Source organism: Danio rerio, chromosome 1 (assembly GCF_052040795.2).
Source record: "Danio rerio strain M-AB ecotype USA chromosome 1, GRCz13ab, whole genome shotgun sequence".
Taxonomy (NCBI): Eukaryota; Metazoa; Chordata; class Actinopteri; order Cypriniformes; family Danionidae; genus Danio; species Danio rerio.
This window is the reverse complement of record NC_141021.1, coordinates 46,130,349-46,151,304: the sequence shown is the minus strand read 5'-3', so window position 1 is coordinate 46,151,304 and position 20,956 is coordinate 46,130,349. Positions and strand designations below refer to the sequence as shown.

At 34.5% G+C, this 20,956-nt stretch overlaps 1 protein-coding gene across 9 annotated transcripts; it reads left to right on the top strand.

Annotated features, from left to right (window-relative positions):
* The first annotated feature begins 152 nt into the window (after window positions 1–152).
* Window positions 153–20,865, top strand: si:dkey-162b23.4. Of its 9 annotated transcripts, XR_015476846.1 has the most exons (15): window positions 153–199; window positions 1,080–1,238; window positions 2,953–3,166; window positions 4,707–4,877; window positions 6,758–6,900; window positions 9,145–9,272; window positions 9,355–9,530; window positions 11,290–11,396; window positions 11,522–11,671; window positions 13,153–13,261; window positions 13,404–13,540; window positions 13,655–13,838; window positions 17,624–18,637; window positions 18,786–19,758; window positions 19,931–20,865. XR_015476846.1 is itself a non-coding variant. In XM_087237494.1 (13 exons), exons 2-13 carry the CDS (start codon window positions 1,125–1,127, stop codon window positions 17,683–17,685), a joined length of 1,695 nt encoding a protein of 564 aa, XP_087093620.1. In that variant the 5' UTR covers window positions 153–199; window positions 1,080–1,124; the 3' UTR covers window positions 17,686–20,865. The 9 variants fall into 9 exon arrangements, 2 of the variants coding, with proteins under 2 accessions (XP_087093620.1, XP_087093619.1); XR_015476845.1 differs by having other exon boundaries at window positions 18,802–20,865; XR_015476844.1 differs by having other exon boundaries at window positions 153–892; window positions 18,802–20,865.
* The last annotated feature ends 91 nt before the right edge of the window (window positions 20,866–20,956 follow it).

The window sequence follows — 20,956 nt, the reverse complement described above, 5'->3', positions numbered from 1 at the left end:
ATAATATGATTAGAAGATAATGATAAGCATGCGTCTCGTATTGAAGACCTGTGATTGGTCGGCAACTTTTACGTCTAGCCACTCACGCAACAAATGAGGCGGGACTGGTCGGAAAAGAGGTTGAAAGCATAAATATGATTGGACGTAGGTTCAAACAACACCCCCCTTTGCCATTCATGCTTCCGGATGTCTGGACCGGGTAAAAGATTAACCTTTTAAATATACTGTATACTTGCATTTCTGGACGAGGCGCGTGTATTTTCAGTATTATTTGCTTTTATAGGCACAAAGCTCGGCACATGCCAGTCAATAAATCACTCGGGAAATGCTCAAAATTGCTGATGCTTTCCTTTGAGGTTTGATTTGATGGCATGGAGGTTTAAAGTCATGATTGTTTATTATTAAATGTCAGACATTTAATTTATTACACAAAGAAAAGAGAGAAATTAATGTTTTAGGTCATACACAACACTATATTCGTGATGAATAAGAAACAAGAGGACATAAATATGCCTGATTATATGGAGATAAATATGATTCTGATGTTTAGGAACAGTTAATGACATGTCCAGTCAGTTCTTGGTTTACTACAGTACCATAAACAGAGACCATATGCCACGAGCTCTTCAGTCTGATAAAACACCATATGGCCCAGGCGTCGCGTTTAGTCCTGTCACAAGCCGATTAACCTGTTGAATAAACCAGTCGCTTTTCTGTCCTAGTACTCGAGTTATTTCCCTTTTGAGCTCCATTGACAGGCTTTAACGGTAGACAGACATAGTGACCGTTATTTAGCTGAACAACTGAGGTAAAGTTGGTTTTATATTCCCACATTCGTTCAGTGACAACTCGTTCCCACACGCTACTTTGAGTATTCGGTCTGAAATCGCATGTAAGTATGATTTCAAAACAACATTAGCACTATTTAATGGACTGCGAACTAGGTTGTGCTTTGATAGTGAGTAGGCAGCAAATCTGATTTCAATATTCAATAGAGAATACTTCTCTGCAATTATATTATCAATGAGTTAGTCAGAATGTGCAAATATTACCAACTTTATCCAAATATATGAACACAGGTCATGGGCACGAGCTCGTGCTATGGCTAGAGGACTCGGGTGAGGATGGAGCAGAAGTGCAGTGCCATGGAGGATGTCCAGTCCAGACCACATTCAGCCCATTCCCTTTACTCGCAGCGGACTGAGGATGCCACCTCTGCGTTGGGGAATCATGCTGAAGTAGGTTCATATATTAGTCAGACTTCCACACTTGATGCTGATTTCTTTTTGTCAGAAATTAGTTTGGAAGTATCATTTAGTTGTTGTTTTTTTGTTTGTTTAATGATATGTAGGCTACAGTAAGAGTGCTGTGGTTAATTGTATGTGTATGTGTTCTTCTAAGTCGACCTTTAAAGGATAGTTCACCTAAAAATGACAATATACTCACAATTTACTCTCTCCCAAGCGGTTACAAACCTTTGAGTTTCTTTTCTGTTGAACACAAGAGAAGATATTTAGAAAAATGGTAGAAACGTGTAACCATTGTTTTCCATGGTAGGGAAAACAAATAATATGGAAGTCAATGGTTAAAGGTTTTCAACAATTTTCAAATTAATTACTTTTGTGTTCAGCCGAAAATAGAAACTCAAACAGATTTCTAGGACGAGTAAATGATGACAGATTTTCTCAGTTTTGGATTAATAATCTGTTTAATGGACAATATGAACGGTATGCCACTTTAAAACTTGATATGCTTAAAATTTTGTTAGGCTGTACAATAGAGTCTCATTTGTTAACTAATACGATCTAACTGCCATATACTTGGGTTACACTTTGTTTTAAGAAGTATTTACTATATACATACTATAGTACAATTAGTAGGCATAATTACATGCAGGTAATCCTAAACTCATCGAATTCTAATAGTATGTATAATTACTGTAATTAGTATCACTCAGTTACTAAACATTTGCATTGTAACAATGACTCAGACTTGAATCAGACTTTGTTAGTGTTTCTCTTTGTTAGTGTTTCCCTTATGGCAGTTAATCAAATAACAGATAAAACAGATAAAACAAAACAAAGCAAAAACATGATTTTTGTAGTTAATTCATGGTAATTGGGAATTAATCGAGCTATTCTGTGATTTGGTAATCGGTCCACTTATAACATGGTTACTACACATTTACTGTAATACAAATGGTGGATAATTTTCATAAGGCGTATCAATAAAATTGTTTATTATTTCAGAGTGCATTAACAGATGTCACCAAATGCATACTTTTCTCTTAAATGTGATGAAAGGTAGTGATGAACATTAACTATCTGAAAGGTTGTTTATTTTTAGGTCATATAATTTGCACTGTTCATAAATGATACCATATTGTACATTTTTTTTCTTTGTCTCATAGCTTAGTCGTTTATGTACATTTAAATATAAATAAGAAAACACAGTAAGGTACAGTATCTGAGATAGGCAGTGACAACATGACTTTTATTTCGCATGTTTAATGCACAAAAATGTACTTTAGATATTCATCAGCAATACTCTGTAATGTGAAAGTTGGGAAAATACTTGATTACTTTATTTTGTACATTTTATCTTCCAGTTTTACTCCTAATCACAGCCCTCACAGAAAGCAAGACATATTTTTACACTCAAAAAAAAAGTACTATAAACTTTTCCTCAAGATGACTTTAAAGTACTTGTAAGAAACAAAAAACCTGATTAAATAACAGAACTAAAGAAAAACCTAAAAACACACACAATTTACATAATATATACATCTTCTCAATCCTTTTGTTTATATTCAGGTTTTATTTTTAAAGCAATAAGTATGATGTGAAATAATTGAAAACATACCTTTTAGATGCTACACTGGATAGAGCATCTGCAAAGTTTAGATTTTGCAACTAAGATCAATGCATCTTCCTTCACTGTTTTCTCTGACAGCACCACCTCACTGTCAGTCAGACAGTCCTGGTGGTTCCAAAGCGTCCAGAGAGTCCCAATCCCAGTATGACAGAAGAGACCATCTATGTCCCTCGACCAGTGTCGGCGGTTGATGCTTGCACCAACACAGACCCTCCGTATGAATGCTGCCCATGGCTGCGCAGACTATGCCCGTGTCCACCCAGAGGCATGCTGGCTGCCATTATCACCAAAGGTCAGTCAATAGTCTTCAAAATCTTAAATTTACCATTAAAATTTGTTTGATTGTGTTATTATTTTTTTTGTTTTGAAAGATCTAATATAATAATTAATAAAATAAATTAATCAATAATTGATTAAATATTCTCACCAATTATCTTTGTGTAAGATATAGTATTATAGTAGTGTATTGTGATGTATTTGTAAGTATTATTACAAATTTAAAAAAAAAAGCTGTTTTCTATAATAATAAATATTTTGAAATGTTTTTTTTTTGTATTTTTCTTTTAGATATCAAAGCTGAATTGTCAGCATCATCTTTAGTGTCCTATGAGCCCTTTCGAAATCATACTAATATGTTGATTTGCTGTTCAGTAAATATGTATAGTTCATATCCTGTTGAAAACAATTGTGCTGCTTACTGTTCTTTCTGGAAGTCATACATTTGTTTTCATGGAATATTAACATTTAATTTTCTGAATATAAATTATTTATTTAAAAAAAATTAATATAATAATAATAATAATAATAAAGCTCCTATGAAGTGGTTTGAAATGTGCATTTTTTTATTGGACTGTTTTTATTATTTCTATTTTTATATATTTTTAATATTATAAATGAAGATTAAGAGGGGGTGGGACATAGCTCCTCCCCTTTAAAAACAGCCAGTAGTGTTTTGTTTTTATCACATCTCTGCCAGTGAGAGTGATTGAGCTGAAGAGCAAAAAATTGAGCTGAAGCAAATAAAAAGTGTGGGCATATCATAAAGGGGGCGGGGCATATCAGACACTAGAGAGCATTTGATTGGTCAATATTTGATGACAAAGAAAAGTCGTTGATGCATTTAGGTGGAAGTGAAAAACTGCATGTTTTGGATGTCTATATCTGTTTTATTATTTATTTTTATTTTTTACTTAAATTTTGTCAGTTTTGGAGTACACTAGCTTGTAGATATCCTTAGAACTAACGGACTGAAACTAACATCTAAAAAACTTTAGTTTCACAGGACCCTCAACAGTAATACATTCTACTTATAATGTGCTTCTTTTAAACTTGCAACTGTACAAACAAAATGCAACCAAAAACTACATTAGAAATTCACATTATAAAATAACAGTAATATGTCAATTAATAAATAGAATCAAAAAAATAATTAGTATAATTACAAGTTGTACATTTAGTCACATTACAGTATATAAAGTGTGTCTGTATTTATGAAATGCATATTTATAAAATAAAATCGGTTATTAATGGCATTATTACACATGTTCTACATACTACAACTATAGTTTTAAAGTCTGCATACTGTAATTACATGCAACTAACAGTACTCCTATGACAGTAGTGAATTATTATTACTTAGAACTTAAACTGTAACTAATAAAATGTAAACAATTCCTTCTTTTTCTGAAAATGTTTTCCCCGATCTCAAGTCTTTGAACATTAAATAATAGAAATAAGTGCATTATGTTTGTATGTCAATCTTCATTGTCTCGCAGTGTGATCTGCTGGTTAATTAAACACACCGTGTCTGTTTGCTCTTGTCCCCTTGGCAGTGACCATGGCCGCAGTGCTCTTTGGAGTGGTCTGGTCCATCACAGAGAAGGAATGTCTTCCAGGCGGGAACCTTTTCGGAATTGTGACCTTGTTTATTTGTTCAGTGGCCGGAGGAAAACTGTTTGGACGCATACGTTTACCAAGACTGCCACCTGTACCTCCTCTGCTCGGTATGACAATTTCTGAGTTTAAAATTCAAATATGCACATTAATGTCATTTTGTGTGCAATAATAAATTTTGGTGTCATTAATGTGTAAAGCAATGCTCAGAAGTTAAAAATGACAACTATGTGGATTCCTGTTCAAATGACTAGGCAAAATAATGTTAAATGTAACTCAAAACAAGAAGAAACACCAACATATTACTGCTGTATTTGCAGCTTGTGTATAAACTTTTTTTATATCATGAGATATCATGAGAGGTTTTATATAAAGAGACTTTTATTCAGCATTAAATTGATCAAAAGTATCAGGAAAGGCATTTTGCAAGAGCATTCTGAATCAACAGGCAGCGATAAAAGCTTTACACCATGTCCTAACAACATTCGATACGACAAGATTCCAGCATCAATCAATTTGGCTGTCTGCACCAAATGTGGCACAAAATGACAAATACCAACCACTGCACTCCCAATGAAATGGTAAAGGCTTTTCATTTCATTCATTTATTCATTTTTTTGTCGGCTTAATCCCTTTACTAATACGGGTTCACAGCGGAATGAACCGCCAACTTATCCAGCACATTTTTACGCAGTGGATGCCCTTTCCAGCCACAACCCATCTCTGGGAAACATCCACACACACATTCACATACAAACTCATACACTACGGACAATTTAGCCTACCCAATTCACCTGTACCGCATGTCTTTGGACTGTGGGGGAAACCGGAGCACCCAGAGGAAACCCACGCGAATGCAGGGAGAACATGCAAACTCCACAAAGAAACACCAACTGAGCACTAGTTTATTTTTAAGATCTGAGGTGAACTATCTGCTGCTGCTTAAAGTAGTGATGTCAATAAATGTCACGTAAAATAGTATTTAAACTCACATTAATTGCAAAGCACATATCCTGTACTTGAGGTGATCATTATCATAGTAGTTTATGCTGTTGTTCAGCAGTGATAATATCTATTGCGGAAATAGAAAGCATTTCTAAAATATAAATTTTGAACATCACTGTCGGAGATTGCTAGGACAAAAACTCCTTTTAACATGCAAAAGATAGCGTTTATTGCCCATTATGACATGTGTTGTTATGACACTGTGTTAGAATAAAGCTACGTTGGGCTATCAGAACAGAGAAAACAGCCTGCAAACTCATGCTATAAGGCGAAAATCAAACTGTTTGCAGAGTTTCTGAAAATCCTCACCCTGGCTGAAATAGTACTGCATTTCCATTTGGACAAAAGGCTAAAACACATAGAAAAACAATGCGGTTTTTAAAATATCAGTGTTTGTGTGGACATTGCTTACGATAAGACACCAAATAAGCATATTAGAGTCATTTCTGAAAGATTGTGAGACATAAAAAATCTTTTTTTTTTCTGTCTCAGGAATCAATGATATATAAATGTTTAAAAAAATATAAAATAATTATGTAAAATCATAATGATCATAATAATATCATACACACCAATAGCTGGTGTGTGGTGAGAGCATTGGCACCGTTGTCCTTTGGCTGCCGTTGCATCATGCAAGTGGATGCTGCACACTGGTGGTGGTGTGGAGAGACTCCCCTCATGATAGTTAAGTGCTTTGGACGTATGGCCATGCACAATAAATGCGCTATATAAATACATTACATTACATATTCATAGATTAAATAAATGTAGTCTTAACTGACTTCTTTCAAAAACATCATGTAGTATTATTAATCCAATCTTAAGTGGATTTTTTTCTCTCAGCTTAAAGACAAGTTACCTGTGTTATTTTTTCATTGAGCTATTTATTTTGTAAGCGTTCGCCAGTGTGAGAACTGTAATGGGAAACTCTTGGATTTCTGTTTGTGTTCTTGAGTTCTGCTGTTTTCTCTGTGTGTGTTTGCAGGCATGCTGCTGGCAGGCTTTATCCTCAGAAACATCCCTGTGGTTACAGATGCGGTGTACATTGATGTTAGATGGTCCTCCTCTCTGAGGAACATCGCTCTTGGTGTCATTCTGGTAAAGGCTGGCTTGGAATTAGACAGCAAGGTATGAAACCCAATCAGCTCCTGTCGAGTAACATCAAAAACATTTTTCTTGATGCTGACAAAGACAAAGTGCCTTTACAATATACTTGGGGCGCTATAAAATAATAACGTTTTATCGTTTCTCAAAGTCCATTTCATTTTTTCCTGAATTCAGTATTTACAGTTTTGTTTTTTGGACCGTTTTAATTGTTAAAACACACTTTATTAATCAAAGATCATGTTCTTATTCAGTAACAACACTTTATGAAGAATGTAACATTATTTTAGTGTTAAGAACCTTATAGAATTATTTATTTATTTATTTTTTGGATTCAAAGATTTTTGTTGTTGTCGTTGTTGATGATTTTTAAGATGCTATGAATTTTAGCGTTTACAGAATTTAGTAATAGCTTTGCTCATAAATATGCCAGAGAAGTGATTTTTTTATCAGTTCTGGAAATAAAGTTTGTGTGTTTATGTCTTCTAATAGTAATATGTAAATTTTTGTGTATTAAACCAAACTGCATTTACACAAATGTGCAAAACATGCAGATTTAATATTTAAATAGTATCTTGTGGTTTCATATTCACAAGTTAATAGTCCATATTATAATTTGATTAGCTGTACAACACTATTTTTTATTTATTAATGTAAAATTTGACAAATTCCTTGACACTCGCTACTTTTCTGCATTGTGGAAAATCATAGGGATCTTCTTTTTTTGTCCACTTTTTTTTCCATAATTCGCTTTCATTATTATAAACACTCACTGGCCACTTTATTAGGTACACCTGTCCAATTGCTCGGTAAAACAATTTTAGAGGAGGATGTCCTGACTGATTTCAGCTGATGGAAAGGCAACAGTAACTCAAATAACCACTCGTTACAACCGAGATATGCAGAAGAGCATCTCTGAATGCACAACACGTCCAACCTTGAGGCGGATGGGCTACAGCAACAAAAGGCCACACGGGGTGCCACTCTTGTCACCAAAATTGGACACTAGAAGATTGGACAAACGTTGACTACTCTGATGAGTCTTAATTTCTACTGTGACATTCGGAGGGTAGGGTCAGAATTTGGTGTCAAAAACATGAAAGCATAGATCCATCCTACCTTGTATCAATGGTTCAGGCTGGTGGTGGTGGTGTAATGTTGTGGGGGATTTTTTCTTGCCACACTTTGGGCCCATTAGTACCACTGTCTGCCTGACTCAATATTGTTGCTGACCATGTCAATTCAATCCCTAGATGTGCAGTCGACAAATCTGCAGCAACTGCGTGGTGCTATCATGTCAATATGGACCAAAATCTCTGAGGAATATTTCCTGTATCTTGTTAAATCTATGCCACGAAGGATCAAGGCAGTTCTGAAGGCCAAAGGGGGTCCAACCTGTTACTCGTACCTAATAAAGTGGCCAGTGAGTGTATCAAAATATGAAATAAAAGTTGCTGCAAATGTGTGATAATGTTATTGATCCCTACAATAACAATGTTTCTTGCGATTAATTTTTCCCAGATAAATGGTAATATTATCATTGGCTCTTAAAATAAAAAGAAAATGTATATATTTAATGACCATACTAAAATTAACAGGCAATTGTTATTTTTGAGATGTAAATCAAATTGAGGCAAAAAGTATATATTGACTTTAAAACACTACCAATGACTAAAAACATCAACAAATATTCCAACACAATCTCGCAGCAATTCGTAACTTTGATTAAGTGGCTAATTCGTATTAATTCGTATGATCTCATTTTTCATCCCCCCAATGACGGTTAGGTTTAGGGGCTGGGTTTGGTGCCATGCCTCCGTTTAAAATCAGACATTTTTGTACAACTGAACTCGTATGAATATGTACGAATTAGCCACAAAACTGACAAAACGTAAAGTAGTTAAGTTTCCTCCTGACATCCATAGGCTCGATATTCTCATATTTTATTCTCTGTTGTCCATTTCTGTTGTCTTGCCTTTAGCGTTTATTTTCAGCTCTCTATTCTGAGGCACTAGGTTTATCTTTGGGTTGGTCCAGCTAGCCAATAGCATACCAGAACCTATTTATGGAGAAGTGAGTAGTAAGGCCCCATCTGATTGATCAGATTTGATAAACGACCAATCAACTTCATTTATTGCACCTCACTGCAATATTAATATTCCATATTATTATTATTAATATAGTTATAATGATAATTTTCAGATATTATAATGCATGAATTGTGAAATTGTTTTAGCCCTATCTAATTATCTTATATGTGTGTTTCAGGCACTGAAGAAGCTGAAAGCTGTGTGTTTGCGTTTGTCCATGTTCCCTCTCATTTTTGAGGCAGCCACTATGGCGGTGATGTCCTATTTAATACTGGGTCTTCCATGGATCTGGGGCTTTATTTTAGGGTAAACCATGGTTTATGACAAGACAAGAGACTCATTAATATCTGCATAGTCTTGTCTCACATTGTACTTTTCTGCTCGGTAGGTTTGTTCTTGGGGCTGTTACTCCAGCTGTTGTGGTTCCATCCATGCTGCTTCTACATAGGCAAGGATACGGTTTAGAGCAGGGCATACCTACACTTCTCATGGCAGCGTGCAGCGTTGATGACATCATTGCCATTACCTGCTTTACCACCTGCTTGGGCATTGCTTTCGCCACAGGTTTGCCAAAAAAACTCAAAGCTTTTATAAATCAAGTGTTTTGTCACATACGGAGTCATACACAGACAGTATGATATGCAGTGAAATGCTTACACAACCACTTGAGACCTTAAAATAATACAACAAATAATAACAATAACAAAAATAAAAATAAAAACAATAGAATCTAAATTATGGAGAAATAGAAGTGATGCAATTGAAAAAAAAGCAAATATAAACTATTTAAAGAATTTTGATATAGAGTATGTGGCTGTAGGAAAAAAGTGTAATGTATAAAAATAAATAAATAAGCTATCCTTATACTTTGTGCTTTTCTGCTTACTCTCATTATACTGTACAGTATAACATTATATAGGAAGGAAAGAGGAAAAAAATTAAACTGATACTAGACTCACTCTCATTTATGATTTGATTGTGATATAACAATAAAAACGCCACTTTTAGACACTATTTAGACAAGATTAAGCATTTTACTGTACTGTTCAAAATTTGCTCACGGTAAGGTTTAAAATGAAAAATGTTTTTAGGACAAGCAAACATACGGTTTTACATATTAAAATAGACGTCCACGGAAATAATGAAACTATTTTCATTATAAGTAATGTCAAAACTAAATTTCCAGGATCTACTACACATTTCTAAGCATCACATGAACCTTCAGATGTCATTTTAATATGCTGATTTGAAAAAAAAAAAAAAAAAAAAAAAAAATATATATATATATATATATATATATATATATATATATATATATATATATATATATATATATATATATATATATATATATATATATATATATATATATATATATATATATATCGTTATTGTCAACAACGAAAAGAGTCTTGTTGATTTATTTTTTTAGTGAAAACCAAAGAAATTATTTTTTTTTATTTGGTTGTGTATAAAGTTAGTTTCTGTATGTATGTATGTATGTATGTATGTATGTATGTATGTATGTATGTATGTATGTATGTATGTATTTAGTTAGTCAGTTAGTTAGTTAGTTAGTTTGTTAGTTAATGTATATTTGAAATAGATTTTTTTTTGTGCCCATGTGAAACATTTCTGTTCAGTTAAAAAAAACAGCCTTTGTTGAAATATTAATACTTTATAATATTATATATGTGTTGTCTTCAATTTAACAAAATATTTAAACTCACCTCACTTCATAAATATATTTTGTGTATTAATAGTCATATTAATTGTATATTACTTTTATATATTGATATAATAAATATTTGTATATTGATTTTGTATATTCATTGCAAAACTTTATACAATTATTTTTAAAATAAAAACAATGTCTTGCATTGAACAATTTATTTATTTATTTTTTTTGATTTTGTGGAAGCATGATGCAATTTTAATCAGGATTTTATAAGCTCGGTGATTCAAAAATAAAGCTTGATCTTTGGGGAAAAAAAGAGAAAAAGTATCTCTTTATTTTGACATAACTCATTACTTTAAGATATGTGATTGTCATGGAATACTTATGTTACATCATAAATGTTTTAGTCTTTCTTTTGATCCTTTCCAGTGCTTCCTCTCTAAATTAAAGTAATACATCATTTAAACTCACCTCAAACTTTTCATAGTGTATGATTATGTATAAGAATCTTTTTTTTCCCAAGTTTATAAAGTGTGTACTTAAAACTTATATAATTTTAACTTTTAACTGGGTCATTTCTCCAAGATTCATTGACTTGTTAGTTGTGCTGTGTTATATTATTGTCCTCTGTTTTACCCTCTGCAGGCTCCGTGTGGTTAAACGTGCTGCGGGGTCCGCTGGAGGTATTGGGTGGTGCAGTCACTGGTGTGGCATTAGGGTTCTTTTTACATTACTTTCCCAGCAGAGACCAGGTACACAAGCAACAGCTACAGGATTGAGAACTACAATATGTATACAACAATATGTTGTTTTCAGAATTGCTATCATCGTAACCACTTTTATTGTTTTTGTTGTTGATTTGTGTGTTTGCGTGCAGAGAAACCTCGTGTTGAAACGCTCCTTCCTGGTGTTGGGCTTGTCAGTGTTTGCTCTGTTTGGCAGTAATGTGGCTGGGATTCCTGGAGCAGGCGGTCTCTGTACACTGGTGCTGGCGTTTGTGGCCGGAATAGGCTGGGGAAGAGCTAAGGTCTGAATCTCCTGTCATAAACACAGTGAAATATCAAATTAAGCTGTGAATTTAATTTTAATTTTTTATTTAATTTTAAGTTTTATGTTCAACAACAACAAATATGATAAAAATTATCTTAAATAGAAATAATAATTTCAAAAAATTAATATATAAGGTTTCATCTGCGTTCTGAATGATTTTGAGATAATGAGCTTTAATGTTTGTGCATTCCATAGCAAACAGTATGTGTGTAACATTTGTTTTTTTTTTTTAAATAAAAAATCTTAAAATGTAAAAAAAAATCTTATAAAAAAAAACATCCCATAATGTAAATAAGTTGTCATTTAATAAGAATATGTCAGTAACTAAATACTGACAAAAATGTAAGATAGAACCTTATAATTCTAAGGTGACAATATATATAAAATACCATTATATTCAGTGACAGGTAAAACAGATCATTTATTTATTTATAGAACATTATTTAAAATATGTACTCTAAACACAACCCACAAAAAAAAAAAAATAAGTATACAATAAGAATAAAACAAATTTTGAATAAAATAATAATAACAAACATAATAATTAAAGAAAAAAAGACAAAATATTTTATACTTTTTATTCACCTTATTCTTCGTGTACTAGCAGACACAGCCATTTGAATCTTTTTGGCTCAAGACTTCCGGTCTCATTCACTTCCCTTTGATGTTGCAAACTGACATTTTCTTATTATATGATTCTGCTTTGTTTGTATAACCATGCAAACACTTGTTTGTAGAGCAATTAGTTTCATGTATTTTTTTCCCAAGAACATCATGTTCAAGACTACAAGGATCTTCCAAACCAAACACAAACACACAATTTCCACTGAAATAATAGAATAACTGAACAAAACAGTAGAGTTTTGTGTACTGCAGATAGTAAAGACGAAAAATGTTTGAAAACAAAAGTATATGTGTAAGTTTAATCTCAGTTTTGTCTACTTTTTCTATTTTACTTTATTTTTGGCAACAATGTCAAGTAATATTGCACATACACATACTACCTGTACAGTATAAATGGTTTATGAAGATGCTCGGTGGTTGTAATGCATATTATATAGTAGAACGTCTGATTATATGGCCTAACCCCACTCCTAAACCCAACCCTCACAAGAAACCAGTGGCAAAATTTAAATGTCTAAAGAATGTTAAGTAGGATTTAAAGCATTATGAATTACACAGATACAAAGCATATCCTCATAAACCACCTTAATAAAGTACAACCAGCAACACATCAGTTTCTTGTCCGCACTTTCCATTGAGATATCAAAAATAAAGAAGGGAAATAAAATTAGAAACACAACAGGGTTCTGTCTATTTGTCCTCTTCTTTTGCCTTCTATTGACAAATGTTTTGGCAATAATGTCAAGTAATAAGTGTGTTGAAGTGTAACAATGTACAGTAATTTTCTTCCCGTTTTTCAAGGCAACATGTACAATTTTTCTGTATCTGTTTCAGGCTTCAGTGGAAGCAGTAGTGGAGAGGTTTTGGCTTGTGTTTCAGCCTCTTCTCTTTGGACTCATCGGTGCTGAGATTGTTATTAGTTCTTTGGAGCTCACGACTGTGTGTGAGTGTCAAACTACAGTATAAATGTGATTTTTTACATCTTATGTGCTGTCATTTCTATAGAGCTGATGAGAAAATACTTAAGCAGACTGTCAGCAGTGTAATATTTTTTATTAATGAGCTGTAATTTGATCCGTCCTCAGTTTTGGGTATAGCAGCTTTGTTCATCGGCCTCACCGTACGCCTGCTTGTCACATTCATTGTGGTCCTGCGAGCCGGATTTAACCTGAAAGAGAAGATCTTTGTCACTCTCGCCTGGATGCCTAAAGCCACAGTACAGGTAAACTTGCCAAGTGTGTAAATAGACCTGCTGTTTTACCGTGCCTTTGTGAAGGTGTGAGAGAAATGAAATGCTTCTGTGAGATCCCTGAGAATGACTTGTGACTGGTTTCAGGCGGCTATAGGCTCTACAGCTTTAGACATGGCCCGTTCCAAGCAGGACCTGGAGCTGCAGAAGTACGGCATGGACGTCCTGACTGTGGCTGTGCTGTCAATCATCATCACTGCTCCTATTGGAGCTCTGCTCATCAGCCTGCTCGGCCCTCGACTACTGCAGAAACCAAAGAACCCTGAGTGGGGTAAGACAGATTTCACATACACCCATATATACAATATATATGTGAAAAAGTGTTTGCCCCCTTACTCATTTTTTTAATTTTTTTGCACGTGTCACACTTTAATATTTCAGATCATCAAACTAACTAAAATATTACTCAAAGATAACACAAGTAAACACATCATGCAGTTGTGAAATGAAGGATTCTATAATTATTTGGAAACAAAATGCTAAACTACATAGCCCTGTGTGAAAAAGTGCCCCCTAATAACTGGTTGGGTCTTCCTTAGCAGAAACAACTGCAATCAAGCGTTTACAATAACTTGCATGAGTCTGTTACAGCGCTGTGAAGGAATTTTAGCCCACTTATCTATGCAAAATTGTTGCAATTCAGCCATATTGGAGGGTTTTCGAGTATGAAACGCATTTTTAAAGGGCTATGACACCCCCCACTTTCGGTTAAAGTCTACTTCAAGATTTTTTCAAAAGATGCATGATTAATGGGCGTGGAGCTCCGCGAGTATCGGGCAGGGGTGGGCGTGGCCAGCAGGGGAGAACGTGAGCGAACAAAGCTAGCTCACAAAATGAGACAAACCGTGAGGAGACGCACGAGTTTATAGTTTACAAAGTTAAAATGCAAAGAAATGAACAATGATTTAATGACCTGCTACATTTGTTATTCGTAATTTCATATACACATAACCACAATTTATATCATTGTAAAGATAAGTGTGTTCATGTAAACCCTATAAATGAGGACTTCTCCCTCAATCCCTGTATCGAGCAGACTCAGTGCAGCAGGTCTCCTGACCTGTCTATTTTAACCGTTAGCCCTGCTGGTAATCTGGAGGATTTAGGCAAACACAGCAGCACAGTGATGTGTCTGAATGTGAACGAACATTCTCTAATTCTCGTGTTGCTCTCCCGACAAAAATGCTAGCAGCACACACAGCTTTGCTGTATGATCGGCCCTGACAAGATCGCGGGGGAAAACATGCAACAAACCCCGTGGATCATGGAAACAAACGCATGTGAGCCTTCATGAACGGCTAAATACTGTGTGCCCGTGCCGTGGGTCCGTGACGTGTCTCACAGCTCGGGCATGACTCTGGCAGGTCTCATGAATAATTAAGCAGCCGGCTCTTCCCATAGGATAAGAAACTCCGCTATGAATAATAATGAGAAACCGACGCGTCATCATTGCACTTGCAGTACTGCGCTACGTCGCCGTTTTTGATCCCGCCCCAAAAATAATTTTAAACCCGGAAGCTAAAATTTGCTGACAAAAGCTCAAAATTATCCAGACAGGTGCTAACATTGTCTTAACTGATGCTCAACACACACAAATCTGTTAATTAAAAAAAAAAGTTCTCCAGGGTGTCCTGAACCTTTAAGGTCATGCCACAGCATCTCAATTAGATTCAGGCCAGGACTTTGACTAGGCCACTCTAAAGTCTTCATTTTGTTTACCTTCAGCCATTCAGAAGTGGACTTGCTGCTGTAAACCATTGTTCTGTTGCTAATATTTAAATTTGTTTGATGATCTGAAACATTAAAGTGTGACAAATATGGAAAAAAAAAAAGAAATAAGTAAAGCCTGGTTTATACTTCTGCGTCAAGTGATCGGCGTGACCCACGGCGCATGCAATGCGTGTAACCATGTATTTATACTACTACGCTCTGTGTGTGTTGCTCTGCAATAACACTTTAGAAACGCTAGCTGGCAGTAGCTGTTTATATTCCTCTTTGTCGAGTTTCTTCGCTGGTGTTTTGTTTTTTTATGAACACTACCTTAATGTACAAGTAGCTTAAACTTGCTCATTCTTAGGTGGGAATCGGCGGACATGCAACAACTTTAATCATAAGGTAAACACAAAACAACAGTTTCCATCTGGAGTTCCTTCACGGGACCTTATACTTGGAAAAACTTGCTCCATCAGGCTCACGCGGCTCTTACCCCCACCCTTACTCGTCAGTGCTACCAAGCCGACCAATGACAGAGCTTGCGCTACTCGTCTCTGCGACGTGTAGTTACATTTTTTGAGGGGTGTGCGTCAGTGTCGCTGATGGCTATGGCGAGGGCTATGCGTTCATGCGAAGGCTGTGCATGTGCGCTTGATGCAGAAATATAAATCAGCTTTAATAGGATAAACACTTTTTCACAACACTGTATAAACGGAATGCACAATAATATATTGGTGTCTATATCGATATTGGCCAATAAATTGGTATTTTATTGGTCCAATAGCAAAATTAGGGTGATATCTTTAAGTCGATAAATGATGTGTTACTTCTGTTGGTTGAACTACTTTAAATGCTTGCTGCCCACCACTACTTCATTTTTTTATTGTTTGTTTTTCAACTGGCAATAGATTTTTTTTTAATATAAAAGAAATTTATTAATAAAGTAGAGAGATCAGTTCAAACATACCTGAAATAAAAATCAGTAGTAGTGAGTAGTAGTAACACGGGATGTGTTTTGATTTTGCAATTACTGAATGTAGCTGAAAAAAATTATATATATATATATATATATATATATATATATATATATATATATATATATATATATATATATATATATATATATATATATATATATATATATAAAAATATATGGTTGTGTGTGTGTGTGTGTGTGTATACATACACACAGTGTACAGTTTTAAAAGCAGAATAATTAGCCCCCCTTTGATTTTTTTATGTCTTCTTTTTTATATATATTTTCCAAATGATGTTTAACAGAACAAGAAAATTTTCACAGTAGGTCTTATAATATTTTTTCTTCTGGAGAAAGTCTTATTTGTTTTATTTCGGCTAGAATGTAAGCAAAGAAGTATAGAAGTGTCTAGAAAAATATTATTTATTTTCATCATGGCAAAGATAAAGTAAATCAAAGTAAATAAAATAAATTAGAAATGAGTTAATATTATTATTAAATTATCATGTTTAGAAATGTATTGAAAAAAATATCTCTGTTAAAAAGAAACTGGGGGAAAAAAATAAACAGGGGGCCTGATAATTCTGACTTCAACTGTAGTCCATATACTGTATATGCACACAGTATATTACATTGATAAACTGCTCAACTAGGCTACCTTTTTTGATAAATATCACATTCCAGAGAAATTTTGCTTGGATGATTAAAACACACACACACACACACACACACACACATTTGCTATATATCCGTTAAGTAAAGTGCTATTAAAGTCAGTGAGCTGCACATGACGTCTGTTCCAGACATTTGACATCGACATTATATTGATTTATTAAAAACTAGAATGTGAATAACATATTTGTTTACTTTAGACAGAAAATGGCTGCCAACCGACTGTTAGAACCAACAGTAAACCTTTCATTTTTCAAAAGAGAAGTACTATTTTGTGGCGTGTGAGACTGCAAACCATAACGAATGTTTCAACATCAGTTAATGGTTATGTTGCTGCCTTTGTAGACAGTTTGGTTTTGGTCAGAATTAAGCTGCAGTACCCTGCAAACATTAATAAAGCGTTACCTCTACCACAGCTCGGAGAATTTGCATGCTGTATGGTCAGCCTTTGTCCTGTTTTACTCTCTGTCTGCTTTTATTGTTTGTTTGAATGAATGTACTTATGTAGTGCTTTACATTTACAACCACATGCGGGCATCTCTCCTCACCAACATTAATGTGCAGCACTCACCTGGATGATCATAAGTAAAAATAAAAATGCCCAAGCTTTTATAACAGGAATAAGTACTAATATTATTGATTGTGTTCAATTTATAAATACATTGTTTTAATTGTGCTTTTTTTCTGAATTGTAGCTGTCAGTCAGGGTGCGTTGTCTGCCTCAGGGACACCGGTGACGTATGAAAGCGCGCTCTGATGTTCCGCAAAAGAAATCCAAACATCCAAGACTGCTGATCATCCTTTATTTGTCTTCAGAGAGGATTGTTAACCTCAGAATTACTGCGATCCTCTGAAATCAGACTGCTAACCATGACAGACAAGCATTACAGGTGAAGAAACTCCTGCTGTTTACCAGCGAAGGATAAAAACACTCAAATCAGTGTTGTTTTTACTGGCGACAAGTTATTATTTTAAAGAATGGAACACTACAGGGATCATTTTTAGCACAATCATCAAGTACAAAAGATGTTTTTTTATGTGTTTTTTTTAAGTTTGTGTTAATAGTATTTATGTTATATATAATAGAAATCAGTCTGAAGTGACTGTATATCAGTATTACAAAAAGGTCATGTAGTGGTCAGACTATGTTCAGAATAAATACTAGCTTATTTCTTTCACTGCGCTGTGCATGATGTTTGCAGCCTTTAAAGTCTATGTCAGCCAGAAGTTGCTGCAGAATTTTATATCAGTGTCATGATGATGTATTTCCAAATCAAAGGGAATATTCAGTAGGGGCAGGGTTTTATTTTTAAGCTCCTCCTCTCATCTTTCACCTTCAGCAAACAAACGGTTGGAGGGGCGTGGCTAAGCATACTTGTGTCAAACTGACATCATCTTAGAAGATCAAACATTTCAAGTAGAAGCAAATGGTTTGATTTTGATTAAGGATTACGAAAATTGTTTTATTTTTTTCATTGGATTAAATAGCGGAGATTAATTGTTCATATTAAGATTAACCGTGGGCGATAACAAAATAATCATTGTGAAATTTTATTTAATGCGGACTTTCATATATTTATAGAATTCAAATGTTGCACATTCTGCTTTATTTATGTTATGTAAAAGCAGATCGAACCAGATCTAAATGAGTTTTTTATATTTAAATAACACCATAATATCTAAATCTTCGAAGCCTATAGAGCACAGGAGTCAAAGCCAGTTCTGGAGGGCCTCAGCTCTGCACAGTTTAGTTCCAACCCTGCTTCAACACACTTACCTGTAGGTTTCAAACAAGCTTGAAGGACTTAAATAGTTTGATTAGTTACGTTTAATTAGGGTTGGAACCAAACTGTGCAGAGCTGCGGCCCTCCAGGAACTGGCTTTGACACCTGTGCTAGAGAGAAACATATGCATCTTTTTTATTTAATTCCAAGTATACTGCTTGAATATGTGAACTAGGCCAGTTCACATCAAGAACAATAACTATCATGTTAATTCTTTTGCTTTTTAATACACAGTAACACTGTACACTACCTGGCAAAAGTCTTATCATCAATCCCAGTTGTATGAGCAACAAATAATAACTTGACTTCTAGTTGATCATTTGGAAAGTGGATAAGGTCGATTTTTCTCATGAATCATCTGTTGAACTGCATTCCCAATCATCAAAATACTGCAGAAGACCTATTGGAACTTGCATGGACCAAAGATTCTCATAGAAATCAGTCAAGCTTGGTGAAGGAAAAATTATGGTTTGGAATTACATTCAGTGTGTAAATAATCTGCAGAGTGGATGGCAACATCAACAGCTTAAGGTATCAAGATATTTGTGCTGCCCATTACATTACAAAGCACAGGAGAGGGCAAATTCTTCAGCAGGATTGCGCTCCTTCTCGTACTTCAGCCTCCACATCAAAGTCCCTGAAAGCAAAGAAGGTCAAGATGCTCCAGGCTTGACCAGCCCAGTCACCAGACATGAACCATATTGAGCATGTCTAGGGTAAGATGAATAAGGAGGCATTGAAGATGAATCGAAAGAATCTTGATGAACTCTGGGAGTCCTGCAAGAACACTTTCTTTGTCTTTCCTCCAAGCTCATGGAAGTCATACACAATATTAATTCTGTTTCCCCTGTACCATGACTTTATATTTTATACTGTACATTATTTCTGTTAAGTGACAAGACTTTTGTCAAAGCAAAGTCAGACCTTACTGTTTTAATTAAATTATAAAAAAAAATCAAGATATTTTGGTAAAATAAGCGTAATCTAGAGGCCTTTGCCTTTTTATATAAGCCACTTCTGATACCAAATGATCAACTAGAACAGGAGTGGCCAACCCTGTTCCTGGAGAGCCACCTTCCTGCAGATTTCAGTTGCAACTCATTTCAAACACACCTGCCTGTAATTATCAAGTGGTGTTCAGGTCCTAATTAATTGGTTCAGGTGTGTTTGATATGGGTAGCAACTGAAATCTGCAGGAAGGTGACTCTCCAGGAACAGGGTTGGCCACCCCTGAACTAGAAGTCTTTATTTGCTTTTGCTAAAACTTGTATTGGTGAAAAAAAACCTTTTTCAGGTAGTGTATATCATTAGCATGTTGCAGTTTTCTTTGTCTGTCGCTTGACATAAAAATTCTTGCACTTTTTTGGAGGAGGATGGATTCTGATTAGCTGTTATTTTCAACTCTGAACAATTCTCAGAGCTATTTTAAAGAATTAACAGTAGGCATTTAGGCTTTAAAAACATGTTACAAAATATGATTATTTATTTTTACTGTTTTTTGTTGTTGTCCTTGGTGTGAATGGATCTTTACGAGGTTACTAAACTAAAAACAGAACAACAATTTTTTTTAAATGTTTAATTATTTTTTGTATAATAAATATATTGTCTGACACACCAGAAAAACAATTGTTTTTTCCCATCCACATGGAAATAAAAGCTCAAGTTGACTGCTCTGCAGGATATATTATTCCACAGAAAAGCCACATTTTGGCAAATATAGTAGTTCATCGGCATATTTTAGTCATACAGCATACATGTATTCCGCAGCACTATTACGAATATGCTAGTATGCTGTTCTGAACATAGATTCATTTTTAGTCCCATTACAATTACAGTATCTGTACAATTTGAAGACATTTTGTTTATAGTGGAAGTATTTTTTTAGAGTTTTTACTTTATTAGTTGTAGAAATCCAAATTGTACTTCCCTCATTACACAGTTAATAATGATACTTGAGCCATATTTATGTTTTTATATGACTGTTTTCATAAATTGCGTATTTGAATGTTATTAGGGCATTATTGTTCATGTATGTTTTTTCTGTCTGAGTACAATTAGCAGATTAAGTTTACAGCTTGAATTTGACAAGATTTTGTATTGTGGTTACATGCGGTTAATTGAAGCAATTAAATGACTATTGTTTAACATGTTAATACGTATTAATTTTGCCTCGTTTGATTATTTGTACAGTGTGTGTAGTTATTTTCATTTATAGATGCATTGCTGCTGAAAATGAATGGCCTT